This window comes from Mandrillus leucophaeus, unplaced genomic scaffold (assembly GCF_000951045.1).
Source record: "Mandrillus leucophaeus isolate KB7577 unplaced genomic scaffold, Mleu.le_1.0 Scaffold1142, whole genome shotgun sequence".
Lineage (NCBI taxonomy): Eukaryota > Metazoa > Chordata > Mammalia > Primates > Cercopithecidae > Mandrillus > Mandrillus leucophaeus.
In genome coordinates, this window is record NW_012099677.1 from 446,469 (window position 1) to 470,951 (window position 24,483).

A 24,483-nucleotide genomic window follows, 5' to 3' on the forward strand; every position below is an offset into this window, starting at 1 on the left:
AATCACATCACACTGAAAGATTCCCAATTTAAAAAGTCCCTTTGTTTAGAAATGCTATTTGCTTCCCTATTTAAAATTCGAGACAGAGAAGAGGGAAGCCCACATTCAGTAACTTTTCCATCTCAGTGATGGCACTACAATTGAATCAGTTACCCAAACCAAAAATGTAGACGACAGCTTTAAGTTCATTTTTTTTCATTATTTCCCATGTCTAATCCATCAGCAATAATCTAATTGCCCCTTCTCTCCACCACTTATAATGGTACTGGTAAAGATGACTGCAGTACCTAATGCACGTACTGCTTACGATGGTGTCTTAACCTCTCTCTCGTTTCCAGTCTAGTCCTACTTTAATCCATTTACCTCATGGCAGCCAGAATACTCTCAGATAAAAACTGTTATTTCACTGTCCATCTTAAATATTCCTTAGGCCTTCTGTTATACCTACAATAAAGCCGCGAAGCACCACCATGATACAGAGCCTACCTATTGTCTGACCTAATATCGTTTACAACCTTGCTCACTAAATCTTTGATATATATGCACTGGCATTCTCCCTGTTCCTTAAAGATGCTCAGCTCCTTCCTGACCTTCTCATTCCATCTACCTGGAAGACTAGTGAACCACACCCTCACATGACAGACTCCTTTTCATTTGGGTCTCAGTTCATATATTCTCTCTTCGAGTAGGGCACTGCTGACTTCCTGTCTAAACCAACTTCCCCAGTCCCTCAGTCCTGTTGCTCTGTTTCTTTTTTTCACAGTATTACTCTCTGAACTAAGATTATTTATTCCTTTGTGGTTTTTTTAGTCTTTCCCCACATTAGAATGTAAGCTCAATGAGGGCTTGTTTACTATATTCTTATCACCTAGAAAATATATATGTAAATAAACCAGCATATTTGTTTTTACTGTATATAATATTCATATATTTAATAATAATATATTTATTCACTGAGGAAAGCAATAAAGGAATCCCAAATGCTCCCTTCCTGCCCTTTGGAATGCATGCCTGGTGATGTTTGCACAAGTTCAACAGAAACCCAGTTTTCTCCCTCCAGTGCTGAGCAGTATGAGCTTGTTCCAGTACCCCACATCTTAGAACAATCTAAAAATCCCACCTCAGGCAAAGGACAGGAGCATCGTGGGTAATATCCAGATATTGCTTGAAACTGAATTTCTTTTAGCTGATCTCCACTTCTTGAGATCCCATCATTTCTCTAATTGGATGAAAAAGAATCAAAGTATAACATTAATCATAGAGCTTATAAATGGCCTTATACAACTAAATGGTTACCTTCTCGCAATCAGAGTTTGAAGAATGAATTTTAAAAATGAATAAGGAAAGGGGTTGGGGAAAAATGATGACTTGCATTCTGACTCTTGATATCATGGTCTTCTCCCATGTCCGTGATGAAGGCACTTGATAGACACAAGCAACTTAGCAGTGTGGCTTAATGATCTTAAAGTACCTCATATTGAGAGTGATTCCAAGAGAGCAGGCATTGTGGTTGCTCTTTGAGATGTGGGGTTGAAGAGGGAAGAGATCCAAGAACTGAAAGGAGCCTTAGAAAACAACAATCATTCCCATGATTGCTAAGAATATCTCATGACTTCTTTGCAGTAAATCCTTTCTGTAACATACAGAATAGGATTGATTCTGACCACTTGCTGTGCATGTATATTTTGCAGAGGACAGAAAATGGGCTGCCTGATTTGGCTAACTGTAGTGCTCTTGCAGAGACCTACATAGATGGGCTGTGGAATTAGCAGATCTTGGGGGAAGCCTGAGAGCAGAGAGATGACACGTCACCCTTCAGAGGAGAACCTAGTTGTACCAGTTGCTCTGTCATGGGCCCACTAGAGCAAAGAACCCAGGTCTTTCCTATTTAGATTTGCTTCTGCTAGAAAGGCTTGGACAAAAGACTCATTTGGAATCTGAGTGAATTCACCTCAAAGACAGGCAAATACAATTTGTATTTCAACCATTGAAAGGACTCAGGTAATGGAGGAAAGAAGCCTGGCTGAACAATTCAAGAGATGTTTCCAGTTGAGGCAGAACCAATGGAAGTAAGGAAAGGAATAAATGACATACACCTGCGTCTTCTAAATATAAATCTGTGTTTTTTTCATTTTGTAATTCTAATTTATCTTATGTTGTTTTTTGGGAACTTTGACATCATATTTTGACACATCTTTTGGATGTATTTTTTTTTCCAAATACTTTTTCACTGTATTGTACTGTATTACATTTTACAAGTTCATTTCTTCAGTTACTGACAATGGAAATAAAGTTTTTCATCATTTTCCCCTTTATAAGTATTTTCAGCTAGAATGCTTCACTTAACATTCTTAACCCTTGCCTGCTCTCTCTCTTGCTTGGCTTTGCTCATTTTCTGTGTTAAATTCACTTTTCCCATCTGGCAATTGTTGTTGCTTTATTATGCTGGTTAGAAAAAGTGGCACAATAATTGTTTTTAAGGACTATCCCATTCTAATATGATTAAATATTCAGAAAGAATAGTAGAAATAGTATGCAGGGTGTTTTTTTTTTTCTTTTTTTCTTTTTTTTTTTCCAAGATTGAATTTGAGGGGAGCTAGAAACTGCAAGCCAAATAAAAGGATAACTTTTTGTAAAGAGGCGGGCATGGCAATATTGTATACTCTTTACAAAGAGCTTCAAGAAAGTTACTGTGACAGAATAGCTTGACAAAACTACAGCTAGAAGGAATCATCACAGCATTTTCATTTGGGGAAATATATAGGAGAACTTCTAGGAGCGATTTTCTCATGAGGAAATATAGCAAATGTCTTTATTTCTAAACCAAAAATGTAGAATTCAGCATTTTAAAAATAAAACAAAAAGCAGCAGCCACTAAATAATTGGTATAATATTGTAAATAAATTAAATATTTTAAACCAACAAAAAGGATCAAAGTTGAATTGAGCATGCGCTGATTCAGAGAGTATTAAAGAAGGCTTCCATCCGTGCCTACTGTTTTATTGAAATGTTTCTTTAATTGTTGTTTACCAGTACATTACATGAACAAGTGTAGGGAGCTAGTCATCTACATGTGCTTTAACTCCCCTGGATCAGAACTTTCCTCCACTCTCTTCCCAGAACCTACATTAGTGCCTGCTACTTACCTGCTCCTCAGAAATGCACTGACTACATAAAAGGATGATTTATTTAGCAAAACTCCTTCAGGAACTTAAAAAACATCTAACAGGTTAAATGCATCCCTGTCTTGAATATATAAATTTTCCATGTCCAAAGGAAGGCCTGGAATTCCTAGGTTATTGGTAAAATATCACCCACAGCACCTATATCCTATCAACCTTTTTTATGCATAGCATGTATACACTTTTCTCTCAGTGTTTCTTTATTATTACAGTTTCTTGGTTAAGATTTGGTCCCATGAGATCATACTGAGAACCATCAGTTCTGTCTCAACCAAGAGTTCATTTTATATACTTTTGAATAAAGGTGGATAACTTGCTGAAGTATTAAATCAATGCCTATTTTGACTTTAAATGAAATAAAGCTCCTATATCATGTGTACAATAATTTGCCAAGAAAATTGATTGAAAAAAGTAGTCGTTTTGACTTTATCTAGACAAATGAAACTTGTTACTTTTAGAATTACAAGTCAAATCTGTCATTTAATATTATCTAAACATTTGTCTACTATCCTGAATTTACCCTGAACAGTGATTCATTTTCTAGGGTAGGATGGATAAAAGCATAATGCCAAATACATAAGTTTTTTGTTGCTCATTCACAAGGTCTGGGGTCTTAAAACCTTGTGTGGCCAAAGTTTAATAAAGTCAAATAAAACAAGATAGAAAATAAGCCTTTCCAATCTTCCTGCAAAATGTCTAAATAATATCTGTATTGATATTATCTTATGCTCTGATTATTTCTGAGTAATGGGCAATATGACTTTAGTAATGGGAAAATAAGATAAAACATTGTTTAGGTACAGAAATTTACAGTCACTCACTGTTTAAGATACAAAGCCCACAACATTTTGACTTTGTGATAGCCAATCTTCTTTGATGAATAAGTTTTATAAAGCCTTTGTATAAAACTTATGCAGAGTCATGCACAAGCAGATGCTTAATAAATCTTAATTGACTGCTCTTTGACTATATTTTGATAATGAGGTTTTTTCTGGTTCTGAGTCTGGGCTGATTAAAACTCATGCTGTGGTGGCTAGGAGATGTTATCTAACAACATGTTCTGTTTTGCTAAATGATATCCACCACAGCACTAGCTTGCTACCTATTTCAACTTAGTTGGAATAGCTTGCTATTTTCTGAAATAGCTTGCTACCCATTCCAACTTAGTTGCAGATCTGGTATTGGGCAGAACCCAACACTTTCCACACCTTCTTTACTACTGCGGTAAAAGTGCCCTAATCTGTTTGTAGGAGCTGAGAAAATTCCAGTTCTCTTTGTCATGTCCTAGAAAGGCTAAAGACTACATATCATTTCCATACATATCATTTCTGATGATTTCTGAAAGTATTGGCATTACCAGAGTTGAGTGTACATTCACATGTTACCAGTGGCTATAATCACAGTTTTAAATGTGCAGCACCAGTGTCCATTGTATCCTCAGAAGAAGGAATTTGGCAGGAAAATGGTCCCTCACTGCACCACCAGGTAGCCTGTCTACACCTGTCATTACCTGGCATCCGTATGCAAGTGAAATAATCTTCCCAATTTGTATTTGGGCAAAATGCCATCGTAACAGATGCACATGAGTGTGTGTAACTGGGAAATTATGCATATACATTAAATATGCAGACTATGAGCATAGGTCCTTTCTAGGAACATCCAAACATCTGTCTGGTCTGAGCTTTTGTGTATACTGTTTATACCATATGGCGTCACGGTGGGAGGGACTTGTCAGGCAAAAAGGAGCACTCATGAATTTCATGGAAATTATTTAATGGGGGAATTGGCCTTATATTGGACAAAAGGAACATGGAAAATTATTGTGAATATCTTTGCTATTATTTTAAATAACAAAGTTTTAAAATTTATTTTGATAGCAAAAAAGCAGATTATTTGGACACTATAGGAAAATAAATTTAAAATTCGGATCAATTATAAAAAATACCTATGATGCCAGGCACGGTGGCTCATGCCTGTAATCCCAGCATTTTGGGAGGCTGAGGCGGGTGGATCACTTGAGCTCAGGAGTTCGAGACCAGCCTGACCAACATGGCAAAACCCTGTCTGTACCAAAAATACAAAAAAAAAATTAGCTGGACACTGGGAGGTGGAGTTTGTAGTGAACTGAGATCATGCTACTGTACTCCAGCCTGGGCAATAGAGAGAGACCCTATCTCAAAAAAAAAAAAGAAAAAAAAATATATATATGATATGCATGTGCTATTTAAGCCCCAGTAGATATTTTAAAGGTTCACTCAAACTTTAGTCTTTTCTGTCTGAAATCAAAGCCATAAGATTAAACTAATCATCATTTTTAAAGCTACTTTATAATTCATCTTGCAAGAGGAATCTTTTTAGAGTGTGTATATTTCATTTACTGCAGGTATATGCCAAAACAGTAAAGCATTCTTTACTATTTGAAGTGTGGAATCCCAGTAATTTGTAGTGCTATCTAACATACCATTAAGGTTTATCCCTAGATATAACTTAACATTTTTTTGACAAGTGGAGCATTATCTTCATAATATGGGTAGGCCTAGGGATTATTTAAGTTTTGTAATATTCTAGTTTTCCAGAAAAATGAAATACACATGTTAATTTTTTTTTATTATGTATTGATTTTTAATGACTGGAAATTAATTTTTCCTCTTTGTTCATTCTGAATTGCCTTTGTCTCTTTTGTCTTTATTCACATACTTAGGTAAATATTTGTCTATCTCTAACTCTTTATCTCTCCAGGGTGTTTTAATACTAAAGTAATAAAACAATACTAAAATAATATTATGTAAGTATAAATTATCTCATTACCATTTATGAACTCATGTTTTTAATTTTTAATGATTATCTATGTTAGCAAATTGAGCATAAAATTTATAAATGCTATAAAACTATAACCACTCATTCATATGTATTGTATGACTCCCAAATCTTAAAACTTAATACTACTTAAGTGAACTAATATGTAATATATTTCTGATGTTGTTTCCAAAGTAAATTTGGAATAATTTGTTTACTCATATCTTGAAAATTTTATATAACAGAAGCATCAGCAACACATGCAACAAATAAACATCAACAGGATATTCTAGTTTCAGCTAGACTCATGTACTAATGAATAAAGATTAATTCAAAGTTAGACCTAATGCTTAAGAAAGGACTGGAAAAAAGCACTATAATATAAAACTTTCAGGGTTTAGAAAATTATATATGTTATAAAAATAATGCACAAGAACTCATTTTGGACAGAGGTACCAAGAACATACATTAGGGAAAAGACAGTCTCTTTAATAAATGTTGCTGGGAAAACTGGATAACCATATGAGGAAGATTGAATCTGGACTCCCATCTCTAACCATATACAAAAATAAAATCAAAATAGATAGAAGACTTAAATATAAGACCTCAAACTATGAAACTACTAAAAGAAAACATTGAGGAAACTGTCTATGACATTGGTTTGGGGCAAGATTTCATGAGTAATACTTCAAAAAGCACAGGCAACTAAAACAAAAATGGATAAATGAGATCACAGTAAGGTAAAAGGCTTCTTCACAGCAAATGAAACAATCAACAAAGTGAAGAGACAATACACAGAATGGAAGAAATATTTGCAAATTACACATCTGGCAAGGGATTCATTACCAGAATATATAAGGAGCTCAAACAGCTCAATAGGAAAAAAGCAAATAATCTGAGTTTAAAACGGTCAAAAGATCTGAATAGACATTCCTCAAAAGAAGACATACAAATTCCAACAGATATGTGAAAAAAATGCTCAACATTATTAATCATCAGAGAAATGCAAATCAAAACTACAATGAGATATCAACTCACCCCAGTCAAAATGACTTTTCTCCAAAAGACAAGCAATAGCAAATGCTGGCAAGGAATTGGAGAAAGGGGAACCATCATACACTGTTTGGTAGGAATGTAAATTTGTACAGACACTATGAAGAACAGTATGGAGGTTCCCCAAAACACTAAAAATAGAGCTACCATATGATCTAGCAGTTCCACTGTTAGGTATATTTATCCAAAAGAAAAAAAAAAAGCAAACCAGTATATCAAAGAGATTTCTGTAGGCCCGTGTTTATCACAGCACTCTTTTCAATAGCTAGTGTTTGGAATCAGCCTAAGCATCCATCAATGGATGAATGAAAAAAGAAAACATGCTTGGTATACAGGATGGAATATTATTCTGCCATAAAAAGAATAAAATCCTGTCATTTGCAACAACGTAGATGGAACAAGTCATCAGGTTAAGCAAAATAAGCCTGGCAGAGAAACACAAATTTTACATGTCCTCACTCATATGTGAGAGCTAACAATTAAAACAATTGAACTCACTGAGATAGAGTAGAACGATGGTTACCAGAGACCAGGAAGAATAGTGGGAAGGAGGGGGGAAGGTTGGGATGGTTAATGGGTGCAAAAATATAGTTAGATAGAATGAATAAGATCTAGTATTGGGGTAGCACAACGAAGTGAATATAGTCAACAATAATTTATTATATAATTTAAAATCACTAAAAGAGTGGAATTTGAATATTCCCCATACAAAGAAATGACAAATACTTGAGGTGATAGATACCCCAATTATCCTGATGTGATTATTACAAATCATATACCTATATCAAAACATCACATTTACTCCATAAATATATATATATATATACACACACACGTGATATACCCATAATAATTGAAAATAAAAATTTTAATAGCTGAAAATATAAGGCACAGAATATGTTCAGTCTAGACAATATTTAAGAGTTCAACTATCCCTAGATTTGGACATTTTAAAAAGTGTTTTCGGCCAGGCGCGGTGTCTCACACCAGTATTCCCAGCACTTTGGGAGGCTGAGGCAAGTGGATTATTAGGTCGGGAGTTCAAGACCAGCCTGACCAAGATGGTGGAACCCCGTCTCTACTAAAAATACAAAAATTAGCCGGGTGTGGTGGTAGGTACCTGTAATCCCAGCTACTCAGGAGGCTGAAGTAGGATAATCACTTGAATCCGGGTGGCAGAGGTTGCAGTGAGCCGAGATCATACCCCTGCACTCCAGCCTGTGTGATACAGTGAGACTCCATCTCAAAAAAAAAAAAAAGTTTTCTTCCGTATTTTTTTTTTGAAGCATTTAAGTGCCTCATTGCTGTAAATAATGTGGTGCATATGTTTTGATTATCTGATCAGGAAAACCAGAATTTATTAAAAATCTAGGTAAGTTAGCATTTAATGATATAAATATTGCAATTGATAAATCAACTATTTTCTGTGATATAAATTTGCATTAAAATTATGATTAGAAAATTTCTGTCTCTATACATAATTTTACTGTTTTCTTAGACAGTCTTCATCCTTCAGTTATCACAAGTATGTGTAGTTGACACTCAAATGTACTCCGTTAACCCAGATCTGAATTTCTAAGATAAGCCTGAAGGTCTCTCTGACATTTTAAACAGAAGGTTATTTGAACCAAATACAAATTCTCCACCTTCAAATTTTTTTTCATTTCCCTTTTTCTCTGGCTAATGACTCATTATACTTCTAGCCATTTCTGCACCTGGAAACTTCATTTGTTTCTACCTTTCCCATTCATACCATATGTTTTCTACTGGAGCACTCTTAAATGACCTGTGGTTGCCCATATTCTCTCTCTCATATTCTACCACACACATGAATGCACTAATCTTTTCATTATTGCCACAGTTTATCTGTGTCAACCAATTTTTTCCAATCTCTGGCTCAAGATATGGTTTGTGTTTGCCCATCTTCATGAGTCTTTGTTATTTTCTTATTAAGTAAAGTATTGAAAAAATTGGACAACATACAATTTATTTTCTTAAAAATACTCATTACTACCCTCTTTGGTCATCAATAATCAATTTCATGTTTAACCATTCTCTAGCCACTTTAAAGTAAAAGAGAAACAAGCGGTTCAATTTAATCATACATAGTATAAAGTATGTTGAATGGGATAGGCTCGACTATCATTATCATAAATGGATTTACCAAAGCTCTCAGCCTTGTGATCTTAGGAACTTGATTTTATCAGCAGTCCATATATTAGTTTGGGTCCTCCAAGAAGCAGATGTAATAATGGGATTAAACATGTAAGAGTTATATTAGGAAAATCTTCTTGTGACAAAAAAAGAGGGAACCAAGGAAGGCTGGAGAGCCCTCGCCCTACAATGTCTGACCTCGAGGAAAGAGGGGTGGAATCCTTATGGATTGCCCTGGTGCAATGAAGTTATAAGGTAAGTTTAGCAGTGCTATTAAGGAATCCCTGGAGGCATAGTCAGAGCAATCCTGTGTGGCCAGGAATGGATCTGTGTTAGCATTTAACCACATTTGGTTATCAGCTGGGAGAAGCTTTTGGGTAGCATAGCCTTGGAAGGAATAGGATTTTAGAGCACAGCAACTGGAGTCTTTGGTCAATTACATCTGTAGTTGCTGGTCTGTATTCTCTTGGCCACCACAACTCTGACAGGTGGTTTATTTCTCAAAGCATAGCCCTCTAGCTAAGTTCATAAGAAATTCAGTTACATTATATTAGCTGCTTTGCTTACACTAAGAATTAACCTGCAGTGTCAAATATTCATATTAATAATAATAATAAATCCCCTCCATGTGAGATTTCTGTCTAGGAGCTGAACTCCAATGCAGTTGAATTGGTGAGCATGGACTCTGAGCAAAGATTTAAATGGGCAATTCAAACTGTAGTGACACCACGATATGACATTTGGATATATTTGCCTCCAACTAAGGCTACAGCTGCTCCAAGAAACATTCAGATCACACATGGACCCAAGAACTCCCCTTCTAGGCAGGGCTGAAGGAAGGCTGCTGAAGTACGCTCCCGAAGTATATCTCTCATATACTGTGCTGACTGGTCCCCTCTGTATTTGTTAGCTTTTGCACAAAACAAACCACCACAATACTTACTGGCATAAAGCAGCAATTTATTATCGATTTCTCCAGATTCTGGGGTTGGCCAGGTGATTTTTCTGACTGCACCAGCTTGACTGGGACAGGATGGCTTAGGATATCTGGAGATTCAATCCTCACTGTCATGTCTGGGTACTCAGACAGGATGACAGGGAGAGCAGAGATGACTGGAGCCTTTCTCCATGTTACCTCTCATCCTCCAGAAAGCTAGTCTAGGCTTCTTCACCAGGTGGCATAGGGGTTTCCAGTAAGTAGAAAAGGAAAGCTCCAGTACGCAAGCACTTTTCTAATCTCTGCTTTTGTCGTGATGTTTTAGCTAAAGCAAATCACATGGCAAATCCCAGAGTCAGTGTGGTGGAAACTATCTAAGGATATGGATGCAGGGAATCCTGAACAAATTGGCTTAGTCTGTGACACCATCTGATTAGTATGTTGCTCTTCCTCTCTCTCTTCCCCAGCCTCCTTGACTTCATCCTTTTCCTCCTATTCCTCATTCTTCTTCTTCATATTCTTTATTATTATAAAATGAATAAGATCACATCTACATTCTTATATTTTCTGATTCTGGTGTAAAAAATATTTATGCTCTAAGGTACACTTCTATCTGTGTTGAATTCAATTGCAACTTGTTAAAATGTTTATTCTAACCCCCAGTCTTGCCAACAGTGACAATCCATATCTTTCTAGAATTCATAAGCACCCCAAGTATCTATGTGTTTTCCTCAGAGAAGAAGCTACAAATATCCCCTTTGAAACTGGTAAACATTACATTGTGAAATTATGGGATTAATGTTTCATTTTGATAGTACCTGGTCAGTTCACTCAGTAGTGGCAATTCATTATATTTCCTGATTCTAATAAAATAATAGACATGTTTCTTCTTAAGTTTAGTTGTTTGAATGAGAAAATTAGGAGGTAGAAATTGAATAATATACGGCTTGTTAGAAACTATAATTTTCTACTCTATGGCTCTTCTGTCAGCTAACTGTGTTGAGGCTATTATCACTATAATCAGGTGCTGAAGAATATAAATATGAAAGCAACATGCAAAAAATAAAATTAAGTGAAATGCTTTTGGGCTTTTTGCTTGTAATCTAGGTGGTTTCTAGAGCATGAGGTAAAGCTGTGCCAAAGAAATCCTTGGAGGCTGAATGCTTCCCTGCCATTTTCTAGACAGAGGTGTGTGGGTGACCCTACACAGTTTTCATCAGTACCACACATATGCAGAGCTACACTGACATCATTTGGTGCAGATGATAATCTTAATTTTTAGTCTCACAGATAGGCCTCAGACATCATTGCTGTTAGCCAAACCTCTACAAATATAGTGTTAACTCCTGGAACCCTCTCCTCACCACTAGAAGAGCCGCTAGATTGATTTCACTTAAACTATGTTTCCAGAAAAATAATTGATCAGATTGGCCATTTGGCACAAATAACCAGTTACTCAATTTTGTACTATTCAACCGGGGTGTGTGAGCGTGTGTGTGTGTGTGTGTGTGTGTATGTGTGTGTTGATTAGTAAAAAGAGAAACAGGTGACACTGGCACTTGTTTTTTGAAGGTAGCATTTACCTTTAATGACTCAGCTCCACTCTTGCGTCCTCTTGAATTGGCTGGTATATTTCCGTCCTGATAAAGGAAAAAGTCCCTTTGACTTTGACTGAATCTCTGGTTGTTATTTTGAAATTTGCCTTTTTCTCTGGCTCACACTTTCCCTTAAGCCAATACTGGAACTCGTAGAAAATTGGTAGTGTTTAAATATTTCACACTGCGGTCAGATGCAGTGGCTCATGCCTGTAATCCTGGCACTTTGGGAGGCCGAGGTGGGTGGATCACTTGAGGCCAGGAGTTCAAGACCAGCCTGGTCAACATGGCGAAACCCTGGCTCTACGAAAAATACAAAAATTAGCCAGGCATGGTGGTGTGCACCTGTAATTCCAGCTACTCTGGAGGCTGAGACAGGAGAATTGCTTTAACCCAGGAGGCAGAGACTGCAGTGAGCCGAGATCATGCCACTGTACTCCAGCGTGGGTGACAGAGACTGTGTCTCAAAAAAGTAAATAAATAAAAAATGAAAATAAATAAATAAATAAATATTTCACATCAAGCTATTTAGTTGGATTCTGCAGCTGCTGGTGGTCTGAAGTAGAGACATACTATCCTACTTCTTTATGTTGTAATACATGCTCAGTGTCTACTCTGGACCCTTGGGATAGCTGTTTTTTGTTTATGCATCAGAAACTATTTGAATATCACGTAGTCATTCATATTCTACACACATTCATTCAGATGAAGTTTTTTTTAGTAATTGTCATGTTAACAATCATAACTTTAGTACATTCCAAGTTTTTGTTTTATGTTGCTGTCTTCCCTTTTCCAGCTAACACATCTCAGCAAATCTAATGTGATGTCCTGCTGAATATTTTCTTGATAAAATAAGCAATTCCAATTTCTCTATATAAAAATAGGAATTTAAAATATATACACTTTTTAATATCATTTTATATTTTTGCATATAAGGTTCCAGGAAACAAATGAAAAAAATTATTTCCTATTGTGTTTTGTTTTGTTTCTTTTTTTTTTTTTTCCAACTCTGAGAACGGCATGTCCCATTTTTAACTCATCACATCATGTTTTTTTTCCAGGACTACAATGATGAAATTCGTCAGGAACAACTACGTGAATTATCTTACTTAAATGGCTCAGAGGACTCTGGTCGTGGCCGAGGTATTAGAGGCAGAGGGATCAGAATAGCTCCCACAGCTCCTTCAAGGTACATTCATTCTTACTTTAAATAAATTAAGGATGAGGCCTTTTCTGTCCTGCTTTATGTCATGATTATCACTAGCAGTAAACAGCAACATCAGCCACAATCACTACCACCACAGCAAAAACAATAACGATGAAAGCTTATCAGGTACAGAAGAGCTTTACACATATTAACTCACCAAATCCTCCATACTAGGAGATAACTAGCAACTACAGGTGAGAAATTGAAGTAGAGAAAGGTGTAGGAAATTAACCTAGGGTCACGTAGACAGTCTGACTCCAGAATTCACAGTTTATACTCTTAACAACTACCCCGAGAAAATAAGGCAGCAAACCGGAGATTTTCTACTTTCCTGTTCTATCCTCAGGATAAGAACACACAGATGATACAACTATTCACCTCTTCAAACCAAGATACCCTTGTATGAAGAGAAAACTGTAAACTTTTTCTGTGTTTTAAATGGTCCTTGAATTGATATAGTCTTGCTAGATAAGGAAGTAGATAGATAGAAATACAGAGAGAGATACAGATAACATATGTGCCATCAGCCCAGAAGGCCAGAACACTTCTTGCATGGCTGATGGTAAGGATATTCAAAGTGCAGAGGGTACTTATAGCTCCTCTTGGTGATCAGAGAGGATTTTTATTTGATTTTGCTTATTTGCAAAGAAATTGGTATCTTTTTGTATTATAATTTGTTTTGCAGGGTTCTGAATTGTTTGAGATTTTAATAGAAGGCATTGGTTTGAAAAGAGTTAAAGTAAAAAATACTCGTAGCCTTCACAGAACAACTGTGTGATTTAATCATTCTCTTCACCTTGTTATAATTGGCCCTTAAATCTCTAAAGGACAGAGATCTAAAATATTATTTCATATATTACATAAAAATTATCTTAAGATATGCTAAGATATTTTTCAGATTCAGTTTATTTACTTAAATTATACTTCAAATACTTTCAACCACCACTATCAACATAGCCACTGTTTGTAACACTTAAATCAAAAATATCTCAAAATGTTTCTCACTGGTCAGAAACAAAAGGAAAGAATGATAAATTACCAAATAAAATATCAAGGAATACTATTTACTAGAGGTAAAATGCGGTAACTCTAGAAATTCTGTTTCACTAAAAGCAAAACTTCTGAATGTGTTCTAGAGCTTATTTATATTTTATCTTTAAAAAATCAAAAATAAGCTGTCTAATGCTGTTCAGGATCATTTGTTTATGCTAAGAATTAATGTGACATAACACAATACTGTACTTTTTTATGGGATGAGTGTTTTATAAAACCGTGTACATTTCTAAACTCATCTTGATGAGGTAAAAAAGACATTATTGCTAGTCATCTTTAATGGATTTAATCATAAGTTAAATCATATGAAATTGCAACTTTTGTAGTTCAACAAATGCCAATTTTACAGCTTTATGTGGTTGAAACTAAATATATATTTAGGATGCCTGAGGAGGGCACACACTTTTCTATTTCGTATGCCTTAAAATGGGGGGGGCATTAAAATAATGAATCTATCTGCATTTGATAGTATGAAATCATCATAGTAATAGATTTTGTTTTGTTATTGATATCCCTTAGTTGAATTTTGCATCTGGCATTTTTGAGTGGACCATATAAGATTTTAATTTCAGAGAAGCCTTATTCTAAGATTTCAATCCATTTAAATAATTGAATATAGGATAGTGCATTATGGTCTGGATTTTAATATATCTTCTTAGAAGAAAAATTTGATTGAAAGATTTTACTGTTTAATCCCATATAACATACAGATCTGATACTATATACATAAAAATAAAATTAAATTAACATTAAAAATTAAATTTCACTTCCAATGTGTACTGATATCATTAGTGGTGCTAGCATTAATGAGAGGAAATGAAACAGAATTTTATTGTCTTCTGTTTCAAACAGTATGATGAACTGTATCTACAATTTAAAATGAATAAGAAAATAGCCTTGCAAAATAGAAAATCATATTACTAAGAGAACTTTGCATGAGTTAACAGTTGCTAATTTGAATTAAGTCATGAAATTATTACTGTATGAAGTTATTTAATTACACTTACATTCAAAAAGATGATATCTAGAATATTTTTAAATTATATAATTTGTTGAAAATATATTTAATTAAAACAATTTGCATTTCAATAATCCTATCTATAACTTTAATTTTCCAATAATAATGTGCACCAGAGAATAAAGTGTTACATCTATATATTGTAATAATAATTTATTTTGAATAATTGATGAATAAAAATATATGACATCTCTAACACATATCACCACTACATGTTACAGTGAGTGCAGTCACTGGAAAATGAAACATTAGGGGTAAATTTTGAAGGCTTTTGTTTACCACATTGAGAACTAATACATAGAACTAATAGAGTTTTTTTAAAGAGGAGAGTAATCATATTTATTTATATGAAAGACTACTCAGTTATCTCTGTGGATGATGCAGAAGAATTACAGTGATTGAGAGAGAGAGACAGAGACAGAGAAACCATCTTATAGCAGGGGAGCCCATGAGAAAATGAGTCCATCATCCAAGGCAGGTAACAATGAGCAGCATTTGGAATAGACAGGGATAGGGCCAGATTAGAGATTGACATTTATATGAATTAATGCCAATTAGATGTTGGATAAGAAGGGTTCCCCAAGAGAAAGATAAATTTTTGGTGTCTAGCCTGATGAGAAATTGGTGATATCATTAAGAGTAGGTGAAGGATCAAATTAAATGAAGAATATAATTATTCCTGTAAATAATCTGAGCTTTGTGGATGGCTGGTGTGACCTCAGGCAGGTAACTTGTACTCTCCATGCCTTAATATCTCAACTTATGTTTAAAATAGTTTAGAACTGCCCACATGACAAGCTTGTCAAGATGCTTAAATTAGAGTATTCATTTAAGGCAGTGGTTCCCAAATTGGCCTGTATTCTGGAATCACTGGGAGCTGCCTGTCTCCAGAGATTGTGGTTTAATTGGCCTAGGATATGGCCTGGAATTTGGAACTTTCAAAAGATTCTCAAGTCACTTTAACATGCAGGCAAGTTAAGAAACTTCTGATATAAGGAAGACAAGCCAAGATATGGCATTGTGTTAGGAAGAAAGAGATTATAGTCATCATCAGAGGTAGGGATTGCAGGGTGCAATCATGAGATCAAGGACAGAAATTGGGTACATCCAGATTCCAAAGTGGGTCCAGGAATAGAAGCCAGTGAAGGAGGATAAGGAGTAAGAAGGAGGAATGAGGAAAAGTAGAGAAAAGCAGAGTCATAAAAGTCGGAAGAAACATTTTCCAGATAATGGTCCACAATCTTAAAAATAGTAGAAATGTGCTGTGGCATGGAGACTGTAAAGAAATCTAGTGGATTTGGAAATCAGTAGGCTACTGGTGATCTCAGCCAAGAGCACTTTCAAAAGAGGGGTGAAAGCAAGAACTAGACTGATAACATTCAGTTCAGAAATGTAGAGGAAGTCAGACAAATAAAGGAAAGGATACTGTGGTGTGGTTTTAGCCAGGGGCAGTATCCTAAAAAAAAGTGATGTGAATTAAGTTGGAGGAGAGAACAAGGAGGTTAATATTCCAGGGAAAGAACATAGTGGATAAGAGGTAATGAGTCAGGTTCAGGAGACAGGTTTGCTAGGGCTGTGTCTGGTAGTCAGTTGATGAAGGAAGAAAATGGAAAATTAGATTTGATATGATGAGCATCATCTAATATTAGAGCAGAAGGAAGTACTAAAAATTTAGAAATCTGCATTTTACTCATTAGAAAAATATATCTACCTCAAGCCTGGGTAGTTATAATACTTACCCATGACTATTCAATGGTATAGTGAAGACTTGTGCATATAGTTTACAGCAGGGTGACCATATAATTTATTGTCCACACATGGATACTTTTGAGAGTGTTAAAATGCTAAACTGAACAGGAAGCTAGGACAACAGTTCTAAAACCTGGACATATGCTCATCTTGCTAATGAGGAAATGGAAATGTGCTTGGAGGAGCAGTGAAGGCAAAATTGGTTTTTACATCCCTTTATATATTATCATGATAATACAGAATACTGTATTCTCAGCCATGTTGTACTTGAAGCCAGCACTGGGCCTCTGGGTCTTTGTGTTTCACCCTCTCCCAATCTAGGAGAGTATTCTTTATACATTATACTCACAATAAGTTCTCTGATCATTTCTCTATTCATCAGCTCTATAAGCTATTTAAAACTTTTAAAGGCTTTTCCCACATTCATATTCTTCACTCATAAAAGCTCACTTTTATTTTAAGCAAGAAAGAGCAATCTGACTGCTATTCATAGCAGACAGCATAACCTACGTCCCCATATGTGGCTACAGCCAAATACTGTGATTGTTGACATCCCAATGATCATCATTTTTTTCCCCAAAGCTTTAGTGTTCCCACTGAAAGCAGTGCTATCTAGAGGCCAACCTTTCAGACATAATAATAAAAAGTGAAATAACTGTGCTTTTGCCCAAAGACTTCAGACAAACACTCAACCTTTCTAAAAGCTTCAAAATACCATAAAAATTGGCTACAACCATTTGATCTTACACTTTTATTGCAAGCTAATTTTGTATCAAGAACTGCAATACAAAGTATTCAGTGTATTATTTTTATTACAGATACTAAAGTATTCCTCTAACACCATAGTTACCATAAGAAAATATATTCTGTCAGGAACTGCACCAGCTCAGGGGGTTACATGCAGGATGATAAATCAGTGACAAAGAGTTGTGATTTCAAGTGACCTCAAACTTAAACTGCTGTAATAAAATGATATCACTATGGTTAGACTTCCACATTTTATTTAAGTGCAGACAACTTTTTTTTTTTTTTTTTTTTTGGTGAATGACAGCATTGCCCATCACTGTCTATAATCCCCAGCATAGAGGAAATGTAGACATCCAGCTGCTCAGTTTCAGAGATGGTCCAGTGAGTCATATATCAGACAATGCTCTGATTTGTGTCTTCTTGGAGAATTTGGAATTTAATGGGGTTATATTCAGAGTGGGTTTTTCTTTGTTTTTTTTTTTTTCTTTGCTTAGGGTTTTTAGTTATGTAAAAGACAATAACAAAGTATTTTACATGGTTTTTATAAGAACTAGTCATAGTCAGTATTTGCAATTATTGTCTTCTATAGATATCAACACACTTTGTATCTTATATAATTTCTATTAAACACACACACACACACACACAGAGAGAGAGAGAGAGAGAGAGAGAAATTTGTATTTCTTTCACTGTATGGAGGCTGTGAGATGAAAGCTTTTTCTGTGATAGTCTCTTTTCTCGCATCACCTGTTTCTCATCTATACATGACTTGTTTCTCTTAGGGGCCGTGGGGGTGCCATTCCTCCTCCCCCACCACCTGGACGAGGTGTTCTCACCCCTCGAGGAAGCACTGTAACCCGTGGAGCCCTTCCAGTGCCACCTGTAGCAAGAGGTGTCCCTACCCCTCGAGCCCGGGGGGCACCAACAGTGCCAGGATACAGGGCGCCTCCTCCTCCAGCCCATGAAGCTTATGAAGAATACGTAAGTACTCTCAAGAAATAAGTTGTAAGGATGAGTTCAATTGATGAGTTAACAAGCTACGTCTCAAACCGTTCATATACCATGAATATAGCAGGTAATGTTTGTTGCAGAAACGAATGTCATTTGCAAGAGAATTTAAGCAGTGCGTTTAAATGAGAGCATTTTGAGAAAAGGTTTCATTTTACAGGTGTCATCACTGTTAGTGCTAGTTAAAGAGCTTGTATTTTAAGAACCAAACTATCCCGAGGCTTTCTTATCCTTAGGAAGTTTGATCAGATTTCAAATGAGAAATAATTATAAACAAAAAGTGAATTGCCATGTATTCAGAGATTTCCGGAACTTGATAAATATTAGCATAAAACTCAGAAATATTTGACAAATATAATATGATTATATTATACACTTTGGGACTATTGTAAGACCGTGTGGCTGGTCTTTCATTTATATATCCTGACTCTTTCTTTCACCATATTAAAGACGGGATTGGCATAAAAAATTCAAAAAATTATACAATGAACAGACGAAATGCAGTGTTTCCAAGCATCCCCCTCCTTTCCTATCTACTATTATCTTTTGGTCATCTTATGTATCTAAACATCTTTTAACCTTTAGTTCTGATTGTCAGTATTCCACTAATTACACTGTGGTCCTTGTGTTCATTTCTCAGACTAGATTGTGAAACTTGTAAAAAGGGAAAATTTACTAACAGTGTAACAATAGGAAGTCTTCTGTAAATGTTAAATTTAACTGATGCAAGCCAGATCATTGTACTATGAAAAAGATTTATTTTGCCTTTAACCTCTCCAGCATGTCCATCTCCTGATCTAGGTATTTGTTTCATTCAACTGTCCATAAGCATGCTGTCCTGTTCAACGTCTTATATAAATTATTTCTCATTAAACATAAACTCATCAAATACAGTTACTGTCACATATGGGGCACTCAAAACATATGGACTGGTTAATAGTCAAAACTTAGCTATAAAATAAAGTGAATATAGTTTATAGGTATTACTAAGAGTATATTAATTTTATCATGTATTCATTTTTAGGAATAATGTTACTGCTTAAATATGAAATATTGACTATTATCTATAAGAGTGAAGTAAGTGTAAAAATCCACTTCTACTGGAACAGATGAAATGTGTTCATCTAAGTATCTTTACTACATCAAGTATTAATATTTAAAAACTTAGACAATCTTAAAATTGCAAAACCAGAAACAGAAATCATATTCTACTCTGCAAACAAACCCACAAGTCAAAAAAACTCAGGGACTAGACCTAGTTCTGCCATTTCTTGCCAGAGACATAGTACGTGAAAAATAAGTACTTGTTTAAATGAATTAAAAATCCACAACAAGGGTGGCAGGATCACTTTTATCTTTGAGGAACTGTTTAGCTCAACAATCTTTATGTACGTTGTCACTATGGTGTTTTTGTCTTCCAAATAGAGGCTTAAACAGATCAATTTTTAAAATTAAGAAGCGAGAAAAACTTAGTTATTGGGGACCCAGCCGCAAGGACAACATGGAGAGACACTAATTTTTAGAGAGGAAAAAGTATTATGAGCTTGGCGGACATCCCAAAATATATCTAGGAGAACATACTATTGATAATAGTAAAAAGTATATGGATATATTTTTGAAAAACTGTTTATAGCATATTTTATGAAAACCTGTCCTGTATTATATTTTCATTATTTTTGTTTCTGAAAACAATTTAATGAGTAAGGTTTAATATGTGGCTGATAGGCTGCTGGCTGCAATCTTTGAAATCCTTAGTGCCCAACCCTGATTAGCACTCAAGAGCTGCTACTCTCTGCTCTAATTTTAGACTATTGATTCCTCTGCAAGGAGTAAGAAAAACAAAAGTTTAAGTGTTTCAGTAACAAAATAATAGCACCATGCTGAGTTGATGGTGAAAATCTCAAAGGAGTTCTTAACTTTCAGATAAAATTTCTTAGAAAAGCTTCCTTTTATTGTAAATCACACTACGAGTCAATTCACTCTTCAGACTTCTTTCTCCCCTGCTGAGTTTTCAGTGTTAAATTTCTGACCACATAGAATGTATTTAGGTAATCAAATCCACTCCTGGCAGCTGGCCTGACAAGAAACAGCTTACTGTAATTGAGAATGCTGTTTAAAACCATCATTAGTGTTAGCTGAGTCTTAAAAGTTTTTTGAATTTTAGTTTGTTACACATCATAACCCAGACTTTAAATATTTTAAAGCTTTTTTTCATTGACCTTCTGCTAAGACAGTACATTTACATTTTGTAGATCCATCTTCATGATTGAAGTAGATTTGCCGAATCAAAAATAATATTTCAACAAAAGCTTCCATAGGACAAAATATTAAGCATTATCAGCTCTACCATTGCTAAAAGGGAATAAATTAAAACTAAAACTTTTGAATACCTCCTAGGTTCCAGTCACTGTATATTAATTCACTTAATCTCAGGATAATACTAGCAACTAGTTTTAGATTTTACTATTTTAGTAGGTAAAGAAACTGAAGCTTGGAACTGAGAATTGCATCCACTTTTCTGTCTCGACAACCTCTCGACCTGATGCATTGTGTTTCCTCTTGGTAAAGAACCATAAAGTATCCTGTAGAGTACTATCTCACAGAGAACTCACACCGTTTCACACAGATCAGTTGTACTTCATACTCCCATCTGGACCACTAGCCAGTGTTTTAGTCCTCTCAGCAGTACTTAGGACATCTCCCAGTATTTATACCTGCATGAATATCTCCGACTACAGAGAACTCAATACCTCCAGAAACTAAGTGCTGGAAATATAAAAACTGTAGTTAAAGAGAAACTGTCTGTACTCTAAAAAGTATGCCATCTAGTGGGAGAGATAGCATTAGTCCAACAATTAACACGTATGCATTTGCTATATAGGGCTCTTATCTTACTCTCCCTCTATTAGAAGTCATTTGTTATCATCTTATCTCACTTACAAGATTTTATACATCCTAAAGGCAGTGTTTCTTAAATTTGCTTTATCTTTTCTGTTCTAAGTAAAGTGCTTTGAATTGAACCTACTTATGATATTTAAGGGAAAAGGTTATACATATGCACACTAATACATATATAAACATATATATTATGACAGTAGAACACAGCATATAATAAGTACCAAATAGAAAATATGCATGCTCCGGTAAAGGGAATTATCACTGATGGCTATATGGCTGTTTTAGGAAACCTCTAAGACGGTAAGCAAAACAATTGCAAGGAGACCAGGATAATAGTTATAACATTTAGAAGCAGAGAGAAGAGGGAGAAAAGTCCATGCAGAAGGGATGGTAAGAGCAAAGACAAGAAAAGGAAACTTTCAAAGCAAGTGTAAAGAATCTGGAAAAACAATTTGGTGAAATAGAATTTCTTTAAGATAGCAGGGAAATAATGGAGAGAAAAGTAGAGAAGAGTTACATATACCCTCAAGGCTGGACTTCACTTATGATAAAATGCCACCTGAAGATTTCATAGCAGAAGGTAACCTGAGGTTTTGGGGAATTTCATAATTATTAGTTGTCTAGGGTGGATTAAAGAAGAGGATGAAGAAAGGAGAAGATTTAGGGAATTAACAATAGTGAGGCTTACTGAGATGTGGCCCTAGCTATGACGACAGGGATGAGACTGGAAGTATTCAGGCCAAAGGTAAAACTGAAGGTAAAAACAATAGGGTTTGATGGCAAATGCATTTGGAAGGAGTAAGAAAAACCAAGCAGGCCTCACTCAAAGGTGTGTTTGTACATGGGAATGGTTAAAGGAAGAGGCACAGGAAGGAAGGCCATAATGGGGAGGGGTGGACAGTGAAGGAGTGACTTTGACGCTAAAGAAGCTCCCTCCATGTCTGTGGGAGGGGCTTATAAATGTGTTTACGTGGTCATCTCTCTTTGTTGCAAAAGTACGGTATTTTACCTGCAATCCCCAGGTGACATCCCCACCTATCACACTGCCCTCTGGGTCAAATGGTGGTAGAGGGGGCATGACTATCTGTGAAGAAGAGTTAGACATTTATTTAGTTTGGGTTTAAAGAAATATTTTGTTTGCATTATTTAGATATTGCTACTGTTCTGTTGTAGAAATATTTCCAGGAATACTCCTACCATCTCACCTAGTGTTGTGACACAAGTATTCACAGATAGAGGTTTTACGGCTATCGATTGTGAACTACAACACTGATACAGGAAGGATGTGATTAGTGGAGGAGAAATAAGGTTTGAATTGTATTGGGCCAGAATATGCTCTGTGGACAACTCTTTCAAATCATTCAGCTCAGCTATGAAGCAGACTTGACAGAAGTTTCCCCAAATATCAGAACAATGCTAATGGCTATAACATAACCAGCAATGAGTTGTGAAACAGAAATGCACTTTTTAAAACTATCTGTAACAACTCTATTTTTTTTCTATCAACCAGCTAGAGAAAAAAATCCTTAATTTTCTTTCTTCTCTATAGAAAATATTATAAAAATTATTGTCATATTAGAAGATGATCAAAACGTAGACCCCCAAAAAGCATAGGGATTCATTGACTAACAAAACAAAAATTCTGTATTGTTTTCTAGATTTTGTGATGTTAATAGTATTTTCAGGTTTAGAAAATTTATAGTTGTTTGTTATTGCTTTTCTCATTCAAAATAAATATTCACTTTCCTGCCAACTATGTATACATAATTTTTAAATCTTTTTCTTAAACAGGGAATGCAAAATTATATAATTTTGAGGCCCCATAAACTTTGCATCCCACCCTGAAGAGGAAAATAATGGCAACATTTATAGGAAAATACTCATCTCTATGTGGGACAGAGCAGGGAGAGAGTGTTTAAAGAAAAAACTGTGTAACCTTAGTTTCTTTCTGGTACTAAAAGTCTGTTCTGTGCTTAGCTAGAACCAAGTTAGTGCTGTTAATAAGTATGCTATTCCTTGTGGAAATGCTGTCCTTTTAACAAAGGTTACATAGTGTAACAGTAACAAAGGTTACTGTTATGTGCAGGTAAAGGCACACAGCTTCTGGAAGTGTCTGTCAGAACATTTCACCCTATGGAAACATACTGACAACATAAAAATCTGCTTATATAAGCACTCCGTTGTAACTCATATGTTGGTGTATAGCTTTTTAAAAAGCAGATCAAAAATAAAAACAAAGACACTTCAAGTATACAAAACAGTTTCTAGTTTCTAAAGACATATGTTTAATTTATTTTTAAATTATTTCATATTTTCTCTAAGGGTTAACACCCAGGCATCAAGGAGGTGTATCGGGGCACAACAAAGCAAGAAGAGATATAATTAAAATTCAGTTCAGCACGACATGGGAAATTTTGACTCTATAATCAATCATGCTAACCTAATTTATAGAATGCATTTTGACACATTTTTGAGAAGTTTCTCTTTTCATCAGCCTTGAGTAAGCCTATCAGCATTCCAGCCTATCCTATCATCTAATTCAGACTCTGAGGCATACTTCCAGTAACAATGAGAGAACTAGAAAATTCAATGGTAAATCAATAGTCTTTAAAAGTTCCATAAATGAGTTCAGGCTGCCAACCCTCAGTTTCATGTGTATGGAACATTTTTTGACAGGAGAGGGAAATAGGTATTAAATGATAATTGAAATCAATTCTTGTGCCATTTTTGTGCAAGGAAAGATTATGAGCCTGGTCTATGATGCATTTTGAGGGGAGCCACGTGTGGTTTTTTGTGTAATAGCCAAGAGCCTTTACCCAAAGAAGGCAGATTTTTATTAGAGTTTTTAGACTGGATATTTGTATTCCATTAAACATTCTTGTCTGAGTTTCATGCTCTAGTCCCCATTTATTAGAGACTAATTTACCAGGATGCATTACAGAGTTTTGTTTCTTGAAATGTAACTAATATTTAAAATAACCGAAACATGCAAGGTTAATGAAATGTATTGTGAAACTATAGGATCAACTATTCATAGAAAAGAAAAAGGTAGAGGTATGTAAATACTGTTAAAATATTACATTTAT

At 35.2% G+C, this 24,483-nt stretch overlaps 1 protein-coding gene across 1 annotated transcript in view; it reads left to right on the forward strand.

The window, feature by feature from the left end:
• KHDRBS2 (KH domain containing, RNA binding, signal transduction associated 2) overlaps positions 1 to 18,472 on the forward strand; it is a gene marked incomplete at its 3' end in the record, with an annotated part of 444,128 nt that extends 425,656 nt beyond the window's left edge. The window contains exons 5-6 of the mRNA XM_011997223.1: positions 12,779 to 12,906; positions 18,274 to 18,472. Coding sequence (XP_011852613.1) covers positions 12,779 to 12,906; positions 18,274 to 18,472 — 327 coding nt within the window. The remainder of the gene's footprint in view (positions 1 to 12,778; positions 12,907 to 18,273) is intronic.
• Positions 18,473 to 24,483: the final 6,011 nt, after the last annotated feature.